The sequence below is a fragment of the Somniosus microcephalus genome, chromosome 16, assembly GCF_052327205.1.
Source record: "Somniosus microcephalus isolate GS21.2 chromosome 16, FLI_Smic_1.0, whole genome shotgun sequence".
NCBI lineage: Eukaryota > Metazoa > Chordata > Chondrichthyes > Squaliformes > Somniosidae > Somniosus > Somniosus microcephalus.
In genome coordinates this window covers 4174014-4190538 of record NC_141002.1, presented here as the reverse complement: position 1 = coordinate 4190538, position 16525 = coordinate 4174014, and the positions used below count along the sequence as shown (strand labels likewise).

General features: G+C 53.2%; 1 protein-coding gene across 4 annotated transcripts in view; it reads left to right on the top strand.

Moving 5' to 3' along the window:
* Positions 1-9583, top strand: part of mical3a (microtubule associated monooxygenase, calponin and LIM domain containing 3a) — a 706722-nt gene extending 697139 nt beyond the window's left edge. For all 4 annotated transcript variants that reach the window (XM_086008561.1, XM_086008560.1, XM_086008562.1 and 1 more), the window contains 3 exons: positions 2635-2734; positions 3991-4064; positions 8297-9583. In XM_086008561.1, the coding sequence (XP_085864687.1) occupies positions 2635-2734; positions 3991-4064; positions 8297-8481 (359 nt within the window). In that variant the 3' untranslated portion in view covers positions 8482-9583. The remainder of the gene's footprint in view (positions 1-2634; positions 2735-3990; positions 4065-8296) is intronic.
* The last annotated feature ends 6942 nt before the right edge of the window (positions 9584-16525 follow it).

Sequence of the window (16525 nt, the reverse complement as noted above, 5' to 3'; positions counted from 1 at the left end):
CAGACCTCACATTATAACAAACACATTACAGACCTCACATTATAACAAACACATTACAGACCTCACATTATAACAAACACATTACAGACCTCACATTATAACAAACACACTACAGACCTCACATTATAACAAACACATTACAGACCTCACATTATAACAAACACATTACAGACCTCACATTATAACAAACACATTACAGACCTCACATTATAACAAACACATTATAGACCTCACATTATAACAAACTGACATTACAGACCTCACATTATAACAAACACATTACAGACCTCACATTATAACAAACTGACATTACAGACCTCACATTATAACAAACACACTACAGACCTCACATTATAACAAACTGACATTACAGACCTCACATTATAACAAACACATTACAGACCTCACATTATAACAAACACATTACAGACCTCACATTATAACAAACTGACATTACAGACCTCACATTATAACAAACTGACATTACAGACCTCACATTATAACAAACACACTACAGACCTCACATTATAACAAACTGACATTACAGACCTCACATTATAACAAACACACTACAGACCTCACATTATAACAAACACATTACAGACCTCACATTATAACAAACACATTACAGACCTCACATTATAACAAACACATTACAGACCTCACATTATAACAAACACATTACAGACCTCACATTATAACAAACACATTACAGACCTCACATTATAACAAACACACTACAGACCTCACATTATAACAAACAAATTACAGACCTCACATTATAACAAACACACTACAGACCTCACATTATAACAAACACACTACGGACCTCACATTATAACAAACTGACATTACAGACCTCACATTATAACAAACACATTACAGACCTCACATTATAACAAACACATTACAGACCTCACATTATAACAAACACATTACAGACCTCACATTATAACAAACACACTACAGACCTCACATTATAACAAACACACTACAGACCTCACATTATAACAAACACACTACAGACCTCACATTATAACAAACACATTACAGACCTCACATTATAACAAACACATTACAGACCTCACATTATAACAAACACACTACAGACCTCACATTATAACAAACACACTACAGACCTCACATTATAACAAACACATTACAGACCTCACATTATAACAAACACATTACAGACCTCACATTATAACAAACTGGCATTCCACTTTGAGAGAGATGTGTTGTTCTGTCAGGGTGCCCCACCTCCCTTTGCTTAGTGACTGGTTCTTTGCCAAGTGCAGGTTTTTCTGCTGCTCTGCATTACAGACACAAATCTCCAGTTAAAGCAGCGCTGTATCTAATGTGTGATAGGATGGAGCGGCAAGTATCCTGGAATACGCATTCCGATATCTGGGCCCTGTCCCAGTCAGCAAGAGGGAAAGTTCAAAAGTCAATCTCTAAACTAAGTCCAAGAACTGTTGCTGGCTCGGAGGGCCAATGCGCTGCCCAGCTTCATACCCACTCCTACAGGCTAGAGGGTGCGGAGTCTGAGCGCCGCAAGCTGATTTTAGCTTGGGCAGAATTGGGGACACTCCTGAGGGTTATTGAATGACCCGAGAGTGAAAGTGTGTGTGCACGTGAGAGAATATGTGTGTATCTTTGATTGTGTGTACGAATGTCTGTGTGTTAGTGTGTGTGAATGTGTGTATTTATGTCTGAGAGTTTTTGTGAGAATGTGTGTGTGTCTCTCTCTGTCTGAGGGTGTGTGTGTGTGTCTAAAGAGTATGTAGTTACCTAGGAGTGAGTTACAGACTGGAATCTAATCGAGGGGTTCGGGGGGTTTATGTATAGAATAACAGATCCCCGGGAGTGAGTTACAGGCTGGAATCTAATCGAGGGGTTCGGGGGGGTTATAAATAGAATAACAGATCCCCGGGAGTGAGTTACAGGCTAGAATCTAATCCAAATGTTCGAGTGGTTTATATATAGAATAACAGATACCCGGGAGTGAGTTACAGGCTGGAATCTAATCGAGGGGTTCGGGGGGTTTATATATAGAATAGCAGATACCCAGGAGTGAGTTACAGGCTGGAATCTAATCGAGGGGTTCGGTGGGGTTTATATATAGAATAACAGATACCCGGGAGTGAGTTACAGGCTGGAATCTAATCGAGGGGCTCAGGGGGTTTATGTATGGAATAACAGATACCCGGGAGTGAGTTACAGGCTGGAATCTAATCCAGGGGTTCGGGGGGTTTATATATAGAATAACAGATACCTGGGAGTGAGTTACAGGCTGGAATCTAATCGAGAGGTTGGGGGGTTGATGATCGTTGTCCCAATGCAGCAGGCTGATTTCGATGCTAGTGTGGGCTTGATTGCTGAACACTCTGCAGCCAATCCAATGGCCCCACTGACCGATGACCTAGTCATGGTAAGGTCAGTGTGTTGTACTGTCGCATGGTTTGGAGTGTAGGGGTGGTGCCGTGTTGGAGTGATCCCCTTCAGCTGTGTGTGTAACCATGAGAGGTTGTATGGCAGAGGTTTTCTCGTGTTGGTGAGTAACCCGTTGCCTCCCGCTCTCCATGCGCAGCTCTGTTTATTGAGGGTCCTGATTTTGAGTGTGCTTCCCGACAGGAATGGGAAAGAAAGACGACCCTCGCCTGATGCAGGAATGGTTTAAACTGGTACAGGAGAAGAACAGCCTGGTACGCTACGAGTCCGAGCTGATGATCTTGTGAGTAACGACAGTGCTTTCTCAATTATCATAAAACCGAATTCAATTCATTCCCTCTTGCCCGAATAGTTGGTGTGGAGCAGAAGCAGCAGTTGGGCCGAATGGCCTGTTTCTGTGCTGTAAATACTATGTAATTCCTGAATGCACCCAGATCCCAAATGATGCCCGAGTCTCCTCAATCAGGCCTAGATTCTCTACATTTCTTTAATTGGGGACTTCTGCTGCCACAGATGATCCCCTGACCCCAGCCGGCCTTCCAGTATCAGGGTCAGTTGGATATTGCTGACCCCTGGGAGGGGGAAGGCACCTCCTGTGCTGCTTGCGAAAGGCTCTCAAAATTTAAACAAAAACATGCTCCTTCCATTTGTATTTGCATTTCCTCATACCGGGCAGCATCCCAGTGAATCTGTACCCTCTCTATTGCCTCAATATCCTTCCGATAGTGTGGAGCCCAAAACTGCAGGCAGCACTCCAACTATGGTCTTACTGAGGTTTTATATAGAGTCATCATTATATCTCCACTTTTACATACTGCACCTCTTACCATAAACCCAGTATTCCATTAGATTTTTATGGCCTTATCACCTTGAGGTGCTGCTTTTATTATCTTGTGAACTGGAACCCCCAAATCCTTCTGCTCTTCCACATCGCTCAGCTTTCCCCCAATCTGAGTATAAATGGCCCATTTATGTGAGTGCCAGCCGCTCATTCGATGTACAGGACAGGGCAGCAGTTACTGAAAAGTGCACGGTTAGAAAGATGGGTTGTGCAGGACCATTGGGGATTGGGGTGGTGTGCTGCCATGGGATTGACACTGGGCCCAGGAAGTCTCAGGTTCTGCCCTTGGTCTGTGCTGTGTTAGTCTATCTCTGCCAGGCTACAATTTAAAAAAAAAGAACAGTGCCTTTCACAACATCAGGGCATCTCAAAACACTTTACAAACTTCAGTCACTGTTGTAATGTAGGAAACACAGCAGCCAATCTGCGCACAGTGAGTCCCACAAACAGCAAAGTGATAATTACCAGATAATCTGTTGTAGTGATGTTGGTTGAGGGAGAAATATTGTCCAGGATACTGGGGAGAACTCCCCTACTCTTCGAGTAATGCCCTAGAATCTTTTACATCTCAGCACTGCTGGGTTTGTCTGTGCTGCATGTTATCTGGTTGAATGTTCTGGGCCTGTTCGGGTTATCTGGCACAATGAGAGTCTCCAAACCGATGTAATGTGATGAACAATGTTTGTTTATTTGTGCAGCGCCCGCGAGCTGGAGCTGGAAGATCGGCAGAGCAGGTTACAACAGGAACTCAGGGAACGCATGGCCATCGATGGTAGGTGGCACTCAAGCCCACTCACTACCTGTTCTGTGCTTGTCTTTCGAGGGTCAGATTAGAAGGAGGAGCTGGCAACAAACAGCAGGTCACTGGGCAGAAGGACAGAGGTTAGCGTTTCGATGGGGACACTTCAGGCAGGAGAGGCCCTAAATACGACAGAGCCAAGCTAGAAGTGGAGGGGAGACCGATCCTGAGTGCAGGCCTGCTGCCTACAATTTATAAAGAGGCCATTAACATCTCAACAGCCTGGATTGTGCAGCAAAGCAGAGTGTGTCCAGGTCTACTGATGATGATAATATGCCTGCATGTCTGAGGGCTGATTTCACGATGGAGCTCAAACTCAGCCTGCGGAAGCACACATACACTGACCATCACTACAGGCGTCCGGCACACCGGGAGCACCTTTGGTGGGGGGTGGGGGGGGGGGGGGCGGTCTGGTCTGGAGTGCCGAAGCTCCTAAAGGGCTGCTGTCCTTAAAGGATGCAGCATCTAATTTCAGCAACAGCCCCCTTCACTGGAGAGGGACTGGAGGTTATGCAGAGGGAAGTGGCCACTCCTGGGACTGAGGCGAATCCTTCAGCAGGCATATTTCAACGTGGCCAACAGAGTCACTACACACTCCATCCAGGAGAAAATGCCCAGAACGTTTTCCAGGCTGAGGAAGAATTCCAAGGTGGTACCCACTCAAAGGGAGAGGTGGCTGGACAATGTATACCCAAGCCCTCAGGTCACAGTGAGCCTGTAACACGCTGGCCCCACCTCTCACCTTTAGTGTCAGCTGTGGCTCAGCGGGCAGCACTCTAGCTTCTCAGTCCGAAGGTTGTGCGTTCAAGTCACACTCCAGAGACTTGAGCACAAAATCCAGACTGACATTCCCAATGCAGTACTGAGGGAATGCTGCACTGTTAAACCGAGGCACCATTCTCGCCCTCCATTCTCAAGGTATCTCGGCCCCCATTCTCGGGGTATCTCGGCCCCCATTCTCGGGGTATCTCGGCCCCCATTCTCGGGGTATCTCGGCCCCCATTCTCGGGGTATCTCGGCCCCCATTCTCGGGGTATCTCGGCCCCCATTCTCGGGGTATCTTGGCCCCCATTCTCGGGGTATCTCGGCCCCCATTCCTGGGGTATCTCGCCCTCCATTCTCGGGGTATCTCGGCCCCCATTCTCGGGGTATCTCGGCCCCCATTCTCGGGGTATCTCGGCCCCCATTCTCATAAGAACATAAGAAATAGGAGCAGGAGTAGGCCAATCGGCCCCTCGAGCCTGCTCCGCCATTCAATAAGATCATGGCTGATCTGATCCTAACCGCCAATCCACTATCACAGAACCATCTCCTGAATCTAACAGAATTAGACACACGAAATAGGAGCAGGATCAGGCTACACGGCCCCTGGGCCCGCTCCGCTACCCACAGGGCCATGACCGATCCGAACCTAGACTCATGTCCAAATTCCTGCCCGCTCCCCGTAACCCTTAATTCCCTCTTCTTCTAGGAAACTGTCTATTTCTGTTTTAAATTTATGTAATGATGTAGCTTCGACAGTTTTTTGGGGCAGCATATTCCATGGACCTACCACCCTCTGAGTGAAGTAGTTCCTCCTCATCTCAGTTTTGAAAGAGCAGCCCCTTATTCTAAGACTATGCCCCCTAGTTCTAGTTTCACCCATCATCTGGAACATCCTCCCTGCATCCACCCGATCCAACCCCTTCACAATCTTATATGTTTCAATAAGATCGCCTCTCATTCTTCTGAACTCCAATGAGTAGAGTCCCAATCTACTCAACCTCTCCTCATATGTCCATCCCCTCATCCCCGGGATCAACCGAGTGAACCTTCTTTGTACTGACCCGAGAGCAAGTATGTCTTTTCTTAAGTATGGACACCAAAACTGTATGCAGTATTCCAGGTGCGGTCTCACCAATACCTTGTACAACTGAAGCAATACCTCCCTATTTTTATATTCTATCCCCCTAGCAATGAAAGCCAACATTCCATTGGCCTTCTTAATCACTTGCTGCACCTGCATACTAACCTTTTGAGTTTCGTGCACCAGGACCCCCAGATCCCTTTGTACTTCAGTACTTTCCAGTTTCTTGCCATTAAGATAATAACTTGCTCTACGATTTTTCCTGCCAAAGTGCATAACCTCACACTTTCCAGTATTGTATTCCATCTGCCAAATCTCTGCCCACTTACTTAGCCTGTCTATGTCCCCTTGCAGGTTTTTTATGTCCTCCTCACTCACTACTTTCCCTCCCATCTTAGTATCATCTGCAAACTTTAATATGTTACACTCGGTCCCCTCCTCCAAATCGTTAATATAGATTGTAAAGAGTTGGGGACCCAGCACTGACCCCTGCGGAACACCACTGGTTACTGATTGCCAGTCTGAGAATGAACCATTTATCCCAACTCTCTGCCTTCTGTTAGATAGCCAATCCTCTATCCATGCCAGAATATTACCCCCAATCCCGTGATTTTTTATCTTAAGCAATAATCTTTAGTGTGGCACCTTGTTAAATGCCTTTTGGAAGTCTAAATACACTACGTCCACTGGTTCACCTTTATCCACCCTATATGTTACTTCCTCAAAGAACTCCAGCAAATTTGTCAAACATGACTTCCCCTTCATAAAACCATGCTGACTTTGTCTTGTTAAATTATGATTATCCAAATGTCCTGTTACTGTCTCCTTAATAATGGACTCCAAAATTTTACCTACCACAGATGTTAGGCTAACCGGTCTATAGTTTCCAGCCTTCTGTCTACTGCCCTTTTTAAATAAGGATGTTACATTAGCAGTTTTCCAGTCTGACGGGACCTTTGCTGAGTCCAGGGAGTTTTGGAAGATTATTACCAATGCAGCCACAATCCCTACCGCCACTTCCCTCAAGACCCTAGGATGTATTCTCGGAGTATCTCGGCCCCCATTCCTGGGGTATCTAGGTCCCTGTTCCTGGGGTATCTAGGTCACTGTTCCTGGGGTATCTATGTCCCTGTTCCTGGGGTATCCGGGGCCCTGTTCCTGGGGTATCCAGGTCCCTGTTCCTGGGGTATCCGGGTCCCTGTTCCCGGGGTATCCGGGTCCCTGTTCCCGGGGTATCCGGGGCCCTGTTCACGGGGTATCCGGGGCCCTGTTTCTGGGGTATCCGGGTCCCTGTTCCCGGGGTATCCGGGGCCCTGTTCACGGGGTATCCGGGTCCCTGTTCCCGGGGTATCCGGGTCCCTGTTCCCGGGGTATCCGGGTCCCTGTTCCCGGGGTATCCGGGGCCCTGTTCCTGGGGTAGTCGGGGCCCTGTTCACGGTGTATCTGGGTCCCTGTTCCTGTGGTATCCGGGGCCCTGTTCACGGTGTATCTGGGTCCCTGTTCCTGTGGTATCCGGGGCCCTGTTCATGGTGTATCTGGGTTCCTGTTCCTGTGGTATCCGGGGCCCTGTTCACGGGGTATCCGGGTCCTTGTTCCTGGGGTATTCGGGTCCCTGTTCCTGGGGTATCCGGGGCCCTGTTCCTGGGGTATCCGGGTCCCTGTTCCTGGGGTATTCGGGTCCCTGTTCCTGGGGTATCCGGGGCCCTGTTCCTGGTGTATCTAGGTCCCTGTTCCCGGGGTATCCGGGGCCCTGTTCCTGGGGTATCTAGGTCCCTGTTCCTGGGGTATCTGGGTCCCTGTTCACGGGGTATCTGGGTCCCTGTTCCTGGGGTATCTAGGTCCCTGTTCACGGGGTATCCCGGTCCCTGTTCCTAGGGCATCCGGGTCCCTGTTCCTGGGGTATCCGGGGCCCTGTTCCCGGGGTATCCGGGGCCCTGTTCCTGGTGTATCTAGGTCCCTGTTCCCGGGGTATCCGGGGCCCTGTTCCTGGTGTATCTAGGTCCCTGTTCCTGGGGTGTCCAGGTCCCTGTTCACGGGGTGTCCAGGTCCCTGTTCCCGGGGTATCCGGGGCCCTGTTCCCGGTATATCCGGGGCCCTGTTCCCGGTATATCCGGGGCCCTGTTCCCGGGGTATCTCGGCCCCGGGGCCCTGGTCCCGGGTATCTCGGCCCCGGGGCCCTGTTCCTGGGGTATCCGGGGCCCTGTTCCCGGGGTATCCGGGCCCCTGTTCCCGGGGTATCCAGGCCCCTGTTCCCGGGGTATCCAGGCCCCTGTTCCCGGGGTATCTCGGCCCCTGTTCCCGGGGTATCTGCGCTGTGTCCTGGCTGGTGCTCTGACGGGCCGCTCTTTGTGTTGTGCAGACAATCTGAAGAGCAGTGAGGAGCTGTCGGAGGAGAAGCGGATCCTGAACGAGATGCTGGATGTGGTGGAGCAGCGAGATGCACTGGTGGCCCTGCTGGAGGAGCAGCGACTCCGGGAAAAGGAGGAGGACAAGGACCTGGAGGCTGTGATGCTGAGCAAGAGCTACAACTTGAACTGGTCATAAAGCCGCCCGCCCACAGCTACAGACACAGGAGCCATGGGGATGGCATCAACAGCAGCCTGAAAGGGAGGCAAGAGACTGTCTCACCAACGCCTGGTGTAACAGACTCCTGCTGCCTTACTCCTCGGTGTACTGGACACTGCAGAATTGAGGAAGACTTTCTGTTCTGCCATGTGCCCATGTGTCAGCCGCATGTGTGACCCCACCTGACCCGAGGGTGACCCCTGCCAATCGGCTATCAGACATTGGCCAGATTTAGAATCCTCTGGTCAGTAGCGGCAGCAGAGAACTGGGTACAGCTGGAGGGCGAGACCGCACCCTGGCCTGGAGAGGGCAGGTGGGCCACTGCCCAATTGGCCAGATGCTCACAGACCAGGAGCCTCGGTCAGTTTGCTACCGGCTAAAGGGCCGAGGCAAGTTGGAGAGCTTTGGCTTATCCTGGTGTTTGAACAGGATCAAAAAAATTGCCCAAAATAGATCATTTGTGTTAGGATCGCAGAATTGGAGAGTACGAGGCATGAAGTGGGCGCTCCAGTAAGTATAGATCCCTTTCAGTCCAGTTAAATCCACAATAGATATTTTGCAATCCGATGTTTGAAACGGGAGCATGGTCTTCCTCCTGTTCACTCTCGTGTTCTTCAGTCCGGTGGCACAGGCTGCTAACTACAAGAGGCCTGAGGATATCGCCACAGCCAGTTGCAGCTTCCTGCCCCTGATCCCAGAGCTTGGACTGCTGAACAGAGTGTCTCTCAGTCCCCACTGTCCGCTGTCGCTGTTGGAGCAGTCACTTTTATTTTATTAGGGGAGGGTGGGCTGTGTTTGAGAGAACAGTAGCAGAAACAGGAAGCTGCTTGAACTCTAACAGGGTGTGAGGAGTTTAACAGAGCATGATTATGGGAGGGGGAAGCAAAATCCAAATGTTGAAGGGACAAAATTGGTCAGACATTTAAAAGGGGTCCAGGGCCTCCCACCCTTTCACACACACTGTACCCCATCCAACTCCCCACCCTCACACACACTGTACCCCATCCAACTCCCCACCCTCACACACACTGTACCCCATCCAACTCCCCACCCTCACACACACTGTACCCCATCCAACTCCCCACCCTCACACACACTGTACCCCATCCAACTCCCCACCCTCACACACACTGTACCCCATCCAACTCCCCACCCTCACACACACTGTACCCCATCCAACTCCCCACCCTCACACACACTGTACCCCATCCAACTCCCCACCCTCACACACACTGTACCCCATCCAACTCCCCACCCTCACACACACTGTACCCCATCCAACTCCCCACCCTCACACACACTGTACCCCATCCAACTCCCCACCCTCACACACACTGTACCCCATCCAACTCCCCACCCTCACACACACTGTACCCCATCCAACTCCCCACCCTCACACACACTGTACCCCATCCAACTCCCCACCCTCACACACACTGTACCCCATCCAACTCCCCACCCTCACACACACTGTACCCCATCCAACTCCCCACCCGCACACACACTGTACCCCATCCAACTCCCCACCCTCACACACACTGTACCCCATCCAACTCCCCACCCTCACACACACTGTACCCCATCCAACTCCCCACCCTCACACATACTGTACCCCATCCAACTCCCCACCCTCACACACTCTGTACCCCATCCAACTCCCCACCCTCACACACACTGTACCCCATCCAACTCCCCACCTTCACACACACTGTACCCCATCCAACTCCCCACCCTCACACACTCTGTACCCCATCCAACTCCCCACCCTCACACACACTGTACCCCATCCAACTCCCCACCCTCACACACACTGTACCCCATCCAACTCCCCACCCTCACACACACTGTACCCCATCCAACTCCCCACCCTCACACACACTGTACCCCATCCAACTCCCCACCCTCACACACACTGTACCCCATCCAACTCCCCACTCTCACACACACTGTACCCCATCCAACGCCCCACCCTCACACACACTGTACCCCATCCAACTCCCCACCCTCACACACACTGTACCCCATCCAACTCCCCACCCTCACACACACTGTACCCCATCCAACTCCCCACCCTCACACACACACTGTACCCCATCCAACTCCCCACCCTCTCACACACTGTACCCCGTCCAACTCCCCACCCTCACACACACACTGTACCCCATCCAACTCCCCACCCTCACACACACTGTACCCCATCCAACTCCCCACCCTCACACACACTGTACCCCATCCAACTCCCCACCCTCACACACACTGTACCCCATCCAACTCCCCACCCTCTCACACACTGTACCCCGTCCAACTCCCCGCCCTCACACACACTGTACCCCATCCAACTCCCCACCCTCACACACACTGTACCCCATCCAACTCCCCACCCTCACACACACTGTACCCCATCCAACTCCCCACCCTCACACACACTGTACCCCATCCAACTCCCCACCCTCACACACACTGTACCCCATCCAACTCCCCAGCCTCACACACACTGTACCCCATCCAACTCCCCACCCTCACACACACTGTACCCCATCCAACTCCCCACCCTCACACACACTGTACCCCATCCAACTCCCCACCCTCACACACACACTGTACCCCATCCAACTCCCCACCTTCACACCCACTGTACCCCATCCAACTCCCCACCCTCACACACACTGTACCCCATCCAACTCCCCACCCTCACACACACTGTACCCCATCCAACTCCCCACCCTCACACACACTGTACCCCATCCAACTCCCCACGCTCACACACACTGTACCCCATCCAACTCCCCACCCTCACACACACTGTACCCCATCCAACTCCGCACCCTCACACACACTGTACCCCATCCAACTCCCCAGCCTCACACACACTGTACCCCATCCAACTCCCCACCCTCACACACACTGTACCCCATCCAACTCCCCACCCTCACACACACTGTCCCCCATCCAACTCCCCACCCTCACACACACTGTACCCCATCCAACTCCCCACCCTCTCACACACTGTACCCCATCCAACTCCCCACCCTCACACACACACTGTACCCCATCCAACTCCCCACCCTCACACACACTGTACCCCATCCAACTCCCCACCCTCACACACACTGTACCCCATCCAACTCCCCACCCTCACACACACTGTACCCCATCCAACTCCCCACCCTCACACACACTGTACCGCATCCAACTCCCCACCCTCACACACACTGTACCCCATCCAACTCCCCACCCTCACACACACTGTACCCCATCCAACTCCCCACCCTCACACACACTGTACCCCATCCAACTCCCCACCCTCACACACTCTGTACCCCATCCAACTCCCCACCCTCACACACACTGTACCCCATCCAACTCCCCACCCTCACACACACTGTACCCCATCCAACTCCCCACCCTCACACACACTGTACCCCATCCAACTCCCCACCCTCACACACACTGTACCCCATCCAACTCCCCACCCTCACACACAATGTACCCCATCCAACTCCCCACCCTCACACACACTGTACCCCATCCAACTCCCCACCCTCACACACACTGTACCCCATCCAACTCCCCACCCTCACACACACTGTACCCCATCCAACTCCCCACCCTCACACACACTGTACCCCATCCAACTCCCCACCCTCACACACACTGTACCCCATCCAACTCCCCACCCTCACACACACTGTACCCCATCCAACGCCCCACCCTCACACACACTGTACCCCATCCAACTCCCCACCCTCACACACACTGTACCCCATCCAACTCCCCACCCTCACACACACTGTACCCCATCCAACGCCCCACCCTCACACACACTGTACCCCATCCAACTCCCCACCCTCACACACACTGTACCCCATCCAACTCCCCACCCTCACACACACTGTACCCCATCCAACTCCCCACCCTCTCACACACTGTACCCCATCCAACTCCCCACCCTCACACACACTGTACCCCATCCAACTCCCCACCCTCACACACACTGTACCCCATCCAACTCCCCACCCTCACACACACTGTACCCCATCCAACGCCCCATCCTCACACACACTGTACCCCATCCAACTCCCCACCCTCACACACACTGTACCCCATCCAACGCCCCACCCTCACACACACTGTACCCCATCCAACGCCCCACCCTCACACACACTGTACCCCATCCAACTCCCCACCCTCACACTCACTGTACCCCATCCAACTCCCCACCCTCACACACACTGTACCCCATCCAACTCCCCACCCTCACACACACTGTACCCCATCCAACTCCCCACCCTCACACACACACTGTACCCCATCCAACTCCCCACCCTCACACACACTGTACCCCATCCAACTCCCCACCCTCACACACACTGTACCCCATCCAACTCCCCACCCTCACACACACTGTACCCCATCCAACTCCCCACCCTCACACACACTGTACCCCAACCAACTCCCCACCCTCTCAAACACTGTACCCCATCCAACTCCCCACCCTCACACACACTGTACCCCATCCAACTCCCCACCCTCACACAGACAATGTACCCCATCCAACTCCCCACACTCACACACACTGTACCCCATCCAACTCCCCACCCTCACACACACTGTACCCTATCCAACTCCCCACCCTCACACACACTGTACCCCATCCAACTCCCCACCCTCACACACACTGTACCCCATCCAACTCCCCACCCTCACACACACTGTACCCCATCCAACTCCCCACCCTCACACACACTGTACCCCATCCAACTCCCCACCCTCACACACACTGTACCCCATCCAACTCCCCACCCTCACACACCCTGTACCCCATCCAACTCCCCACCCTCACACACACTGTACCCCATCCAACTCCCCACCCTCACACACACTGTACCCCATCCAACTCCCCCACCCTCACACACACTGTACCCCATCCAACTCCCCACCCCCAAACACACTGTACCCCATCCAACTCCCCACCCTCTCACACACTGCACCCCATCCAACTCCCCACCCTCACACACACTGTACCCCATCCAACTCCCCACCCTCACACACACTGTACCCCATCCAACTCCCCACCCTCACACACACTGTACCCCATCCAACTCCCCACCCACACACACACTGTACCCCATCCAACTCCCCACCCTCACACACACTGTACCCCATCCAACTCCCCACCCTCACACACACTGTACCCCATCCAACTCCCCACCCTCACACACACTGTCCCCCATCCAACTCCCCACCCTCACACACACTGTACCTCATCCAACTCCCCACCCTCTCACACACTGCACCCCATCCAACTCCCCACCCTCACACACACACTGTACCCCATCCAACTCCCCACCCTCACACACACTGTACCCCATCCAACTCCCCACCCTCACACACACTGTACCCCATCCAACTCCCCACCCTCACACACACTGTACCCCATCCAACTCCCCACCCTCACACACACTGTACCCCATCCAACTCCCCACCCTCACACACACTGTACCCCATCCAACTCCCCACCCTCACACACACTGTACTCCATCCAACTCCCCACCCTCACACACACTGTACCCCATCCAACTCCCCACCCTCACACACACTGTACCCCATCCAACTCCCCACCCTCACACACACTGTACCCCATCCAACTCCCCAGCCTCACACACACTGTACCCCATCCAACTCCCCACCCTCACACACACTGTACCCCATCCAACTCCCCACCCTCACACACACTGTACCCCATCCAACTCCCCACCCTCACACACACTGTACCCCATCCAACTCCCCACCCTCAAACACACTGTACCCCATCCAACTCCCCACCCTCACACACACTGTACCCCATCCAACGCCCCACCCTCACACACACTGTACCCCATCCAACGCCCCACCCTCACACACACTGTACCCCATCCAACGCCCCACCCTCACACACACTGTACCCCATTCAACTCCCCACCCTCACACACACTGTACCCCATCCAACTCCCCACCCTCACACACACTGTACCCCATCCAACTCCCCACCCTCACACACACTGTACCCCATCCAACGCCCCACCCTCACACACACTTTACCCCATCCAACGCCCCACCCTCACACACACTGTACCCCATCCAACGCCCCACCCTCACACACACTGTACCCCATTCAACTCCCCACCCTCACACACACTGTACCCCATCCAACTCCCCACCCTCACACACACTGTACCCCATCCAACTCCCCACCCTCACACACACTGTACCCCATCCAACGCCCCACCCTCACACACACTGTACCCCATCCAACTCCCCACCCTCACACACACTGTACCCCATCCAACTCCCCACCCTCACACACACTGTACCCCATCCAACGCCCCACCCTCACACACACTGTACCCCATCCAACTCCCCACCCTCACACACACTGTACCCCATCCAACTCCCCACCCTCACACACACTGTACCCCATCCAACGCCCCACCCTCACACACACTGTACCCCATCCCACTCCCCACCCTCACACACAGTGTACCCCATCCAACTCCCCACCCTCACACACACTGTACCCCATCCAACTCCCCACACTCACACACACTGTACCCCATCCAACTCCCCACCCTCACACACACTGTACCCCATCCAACTCCCCACCCTCACACACACTGTACCCCATCCAACTCCCCACCCTCACACACACTGTACCCCATCCAACGCCCCACCCTCACACACACTGTACCCCATCCCACTCCCCACCCTCACACACAGTGTACCCCATCCTACTCCCCACCCTCACACACACTGTACCCCATCCAACTCCCCACACTGTACCCCATCCAACTCCCCACCCTCACACACACTGTACCCCATCCAACTCCCCACCCTCACACACACTGCACCCCATCCAACGCCCCACCCTCACAGACACTGTACCCCATCCAACTCCCCACCCTCACACACACTGTACCCCATCCAACTCCCCACCCTCACACACACTGTACCCCATCCAACTCCCCACCCTCACACACACTGTACCCCATTCAACTCCCCACCCTCACACACTCTGTACCCCATCCAACTCCCCACCCTCACACACACTGTACCCCATTCAACTCCCCACCCTCACACACACTATACCCCATTCAACTCCCCACCCTCACACACTCTGTACCCCATCCAACTCCCCACCCTCACACACTCTGTACCCCATCCAACTCCCCACCCTCACACACACTGTACCCCATCCAACTCCCCACCCTCACACACACTGTACCCCATTCAACTCCCCACTCTTTCACACACACTGTACCCCATCCAACGCCCCACCCTCACACACACTGTACCCCATTCAACGCCCCACCCTCACACGCACTGTACCCCATTCAACTCCCCACTCTTTCACACACACACACTGTACCCCATCCAATTTTCCACCTTCTCACACACGCACACTCTTCTCCAACCCTCTCCGGACATATTGACACGCTTTCTGCCCAAAACACTGGTTCCTGCTTCTACTTCCTTCCCTCCTCCCTTCATTTTCCCTTTCTCCTCACAGCCATCCAAATTCCCCCATTTTTGTTTCCTCTCCACATCCATTTCTGCATGTTCCATCCATTCTGCACCCCTCCCCTCCTCACTCTATCTCAGTCTGAGTGGTAATATACCACACAGGTCCTGCTCCTCCACTCCATCCACTTTCAGCATCACTCGCCCCGATCCCTGCCTCTGTGCACTGGAGACTTATGTCTGTGTATCTCACTGTGTGTGTGTGTATCTCCATGTTTTATTTGATTCATTCACGGGAACCGGGTGTCACTGGCAAGGCCAGCATTTGTTACCCATCCCTAATTACCCCTGATAAGGTGGTGGTGAGCCGCCTTCTTGAACCGCTGCAGTCCGTGTGGTGAAGGCGCTCCCACACTGTTGTTAGGGAGGGAGTCCAGGATTTTGACCCAGCGATGATGAAGGAACGGCAATATATTTCCAAGTCTGGATGGTGTGTGACTTGGAGGTGGTGGTGTTCCCATGGCCT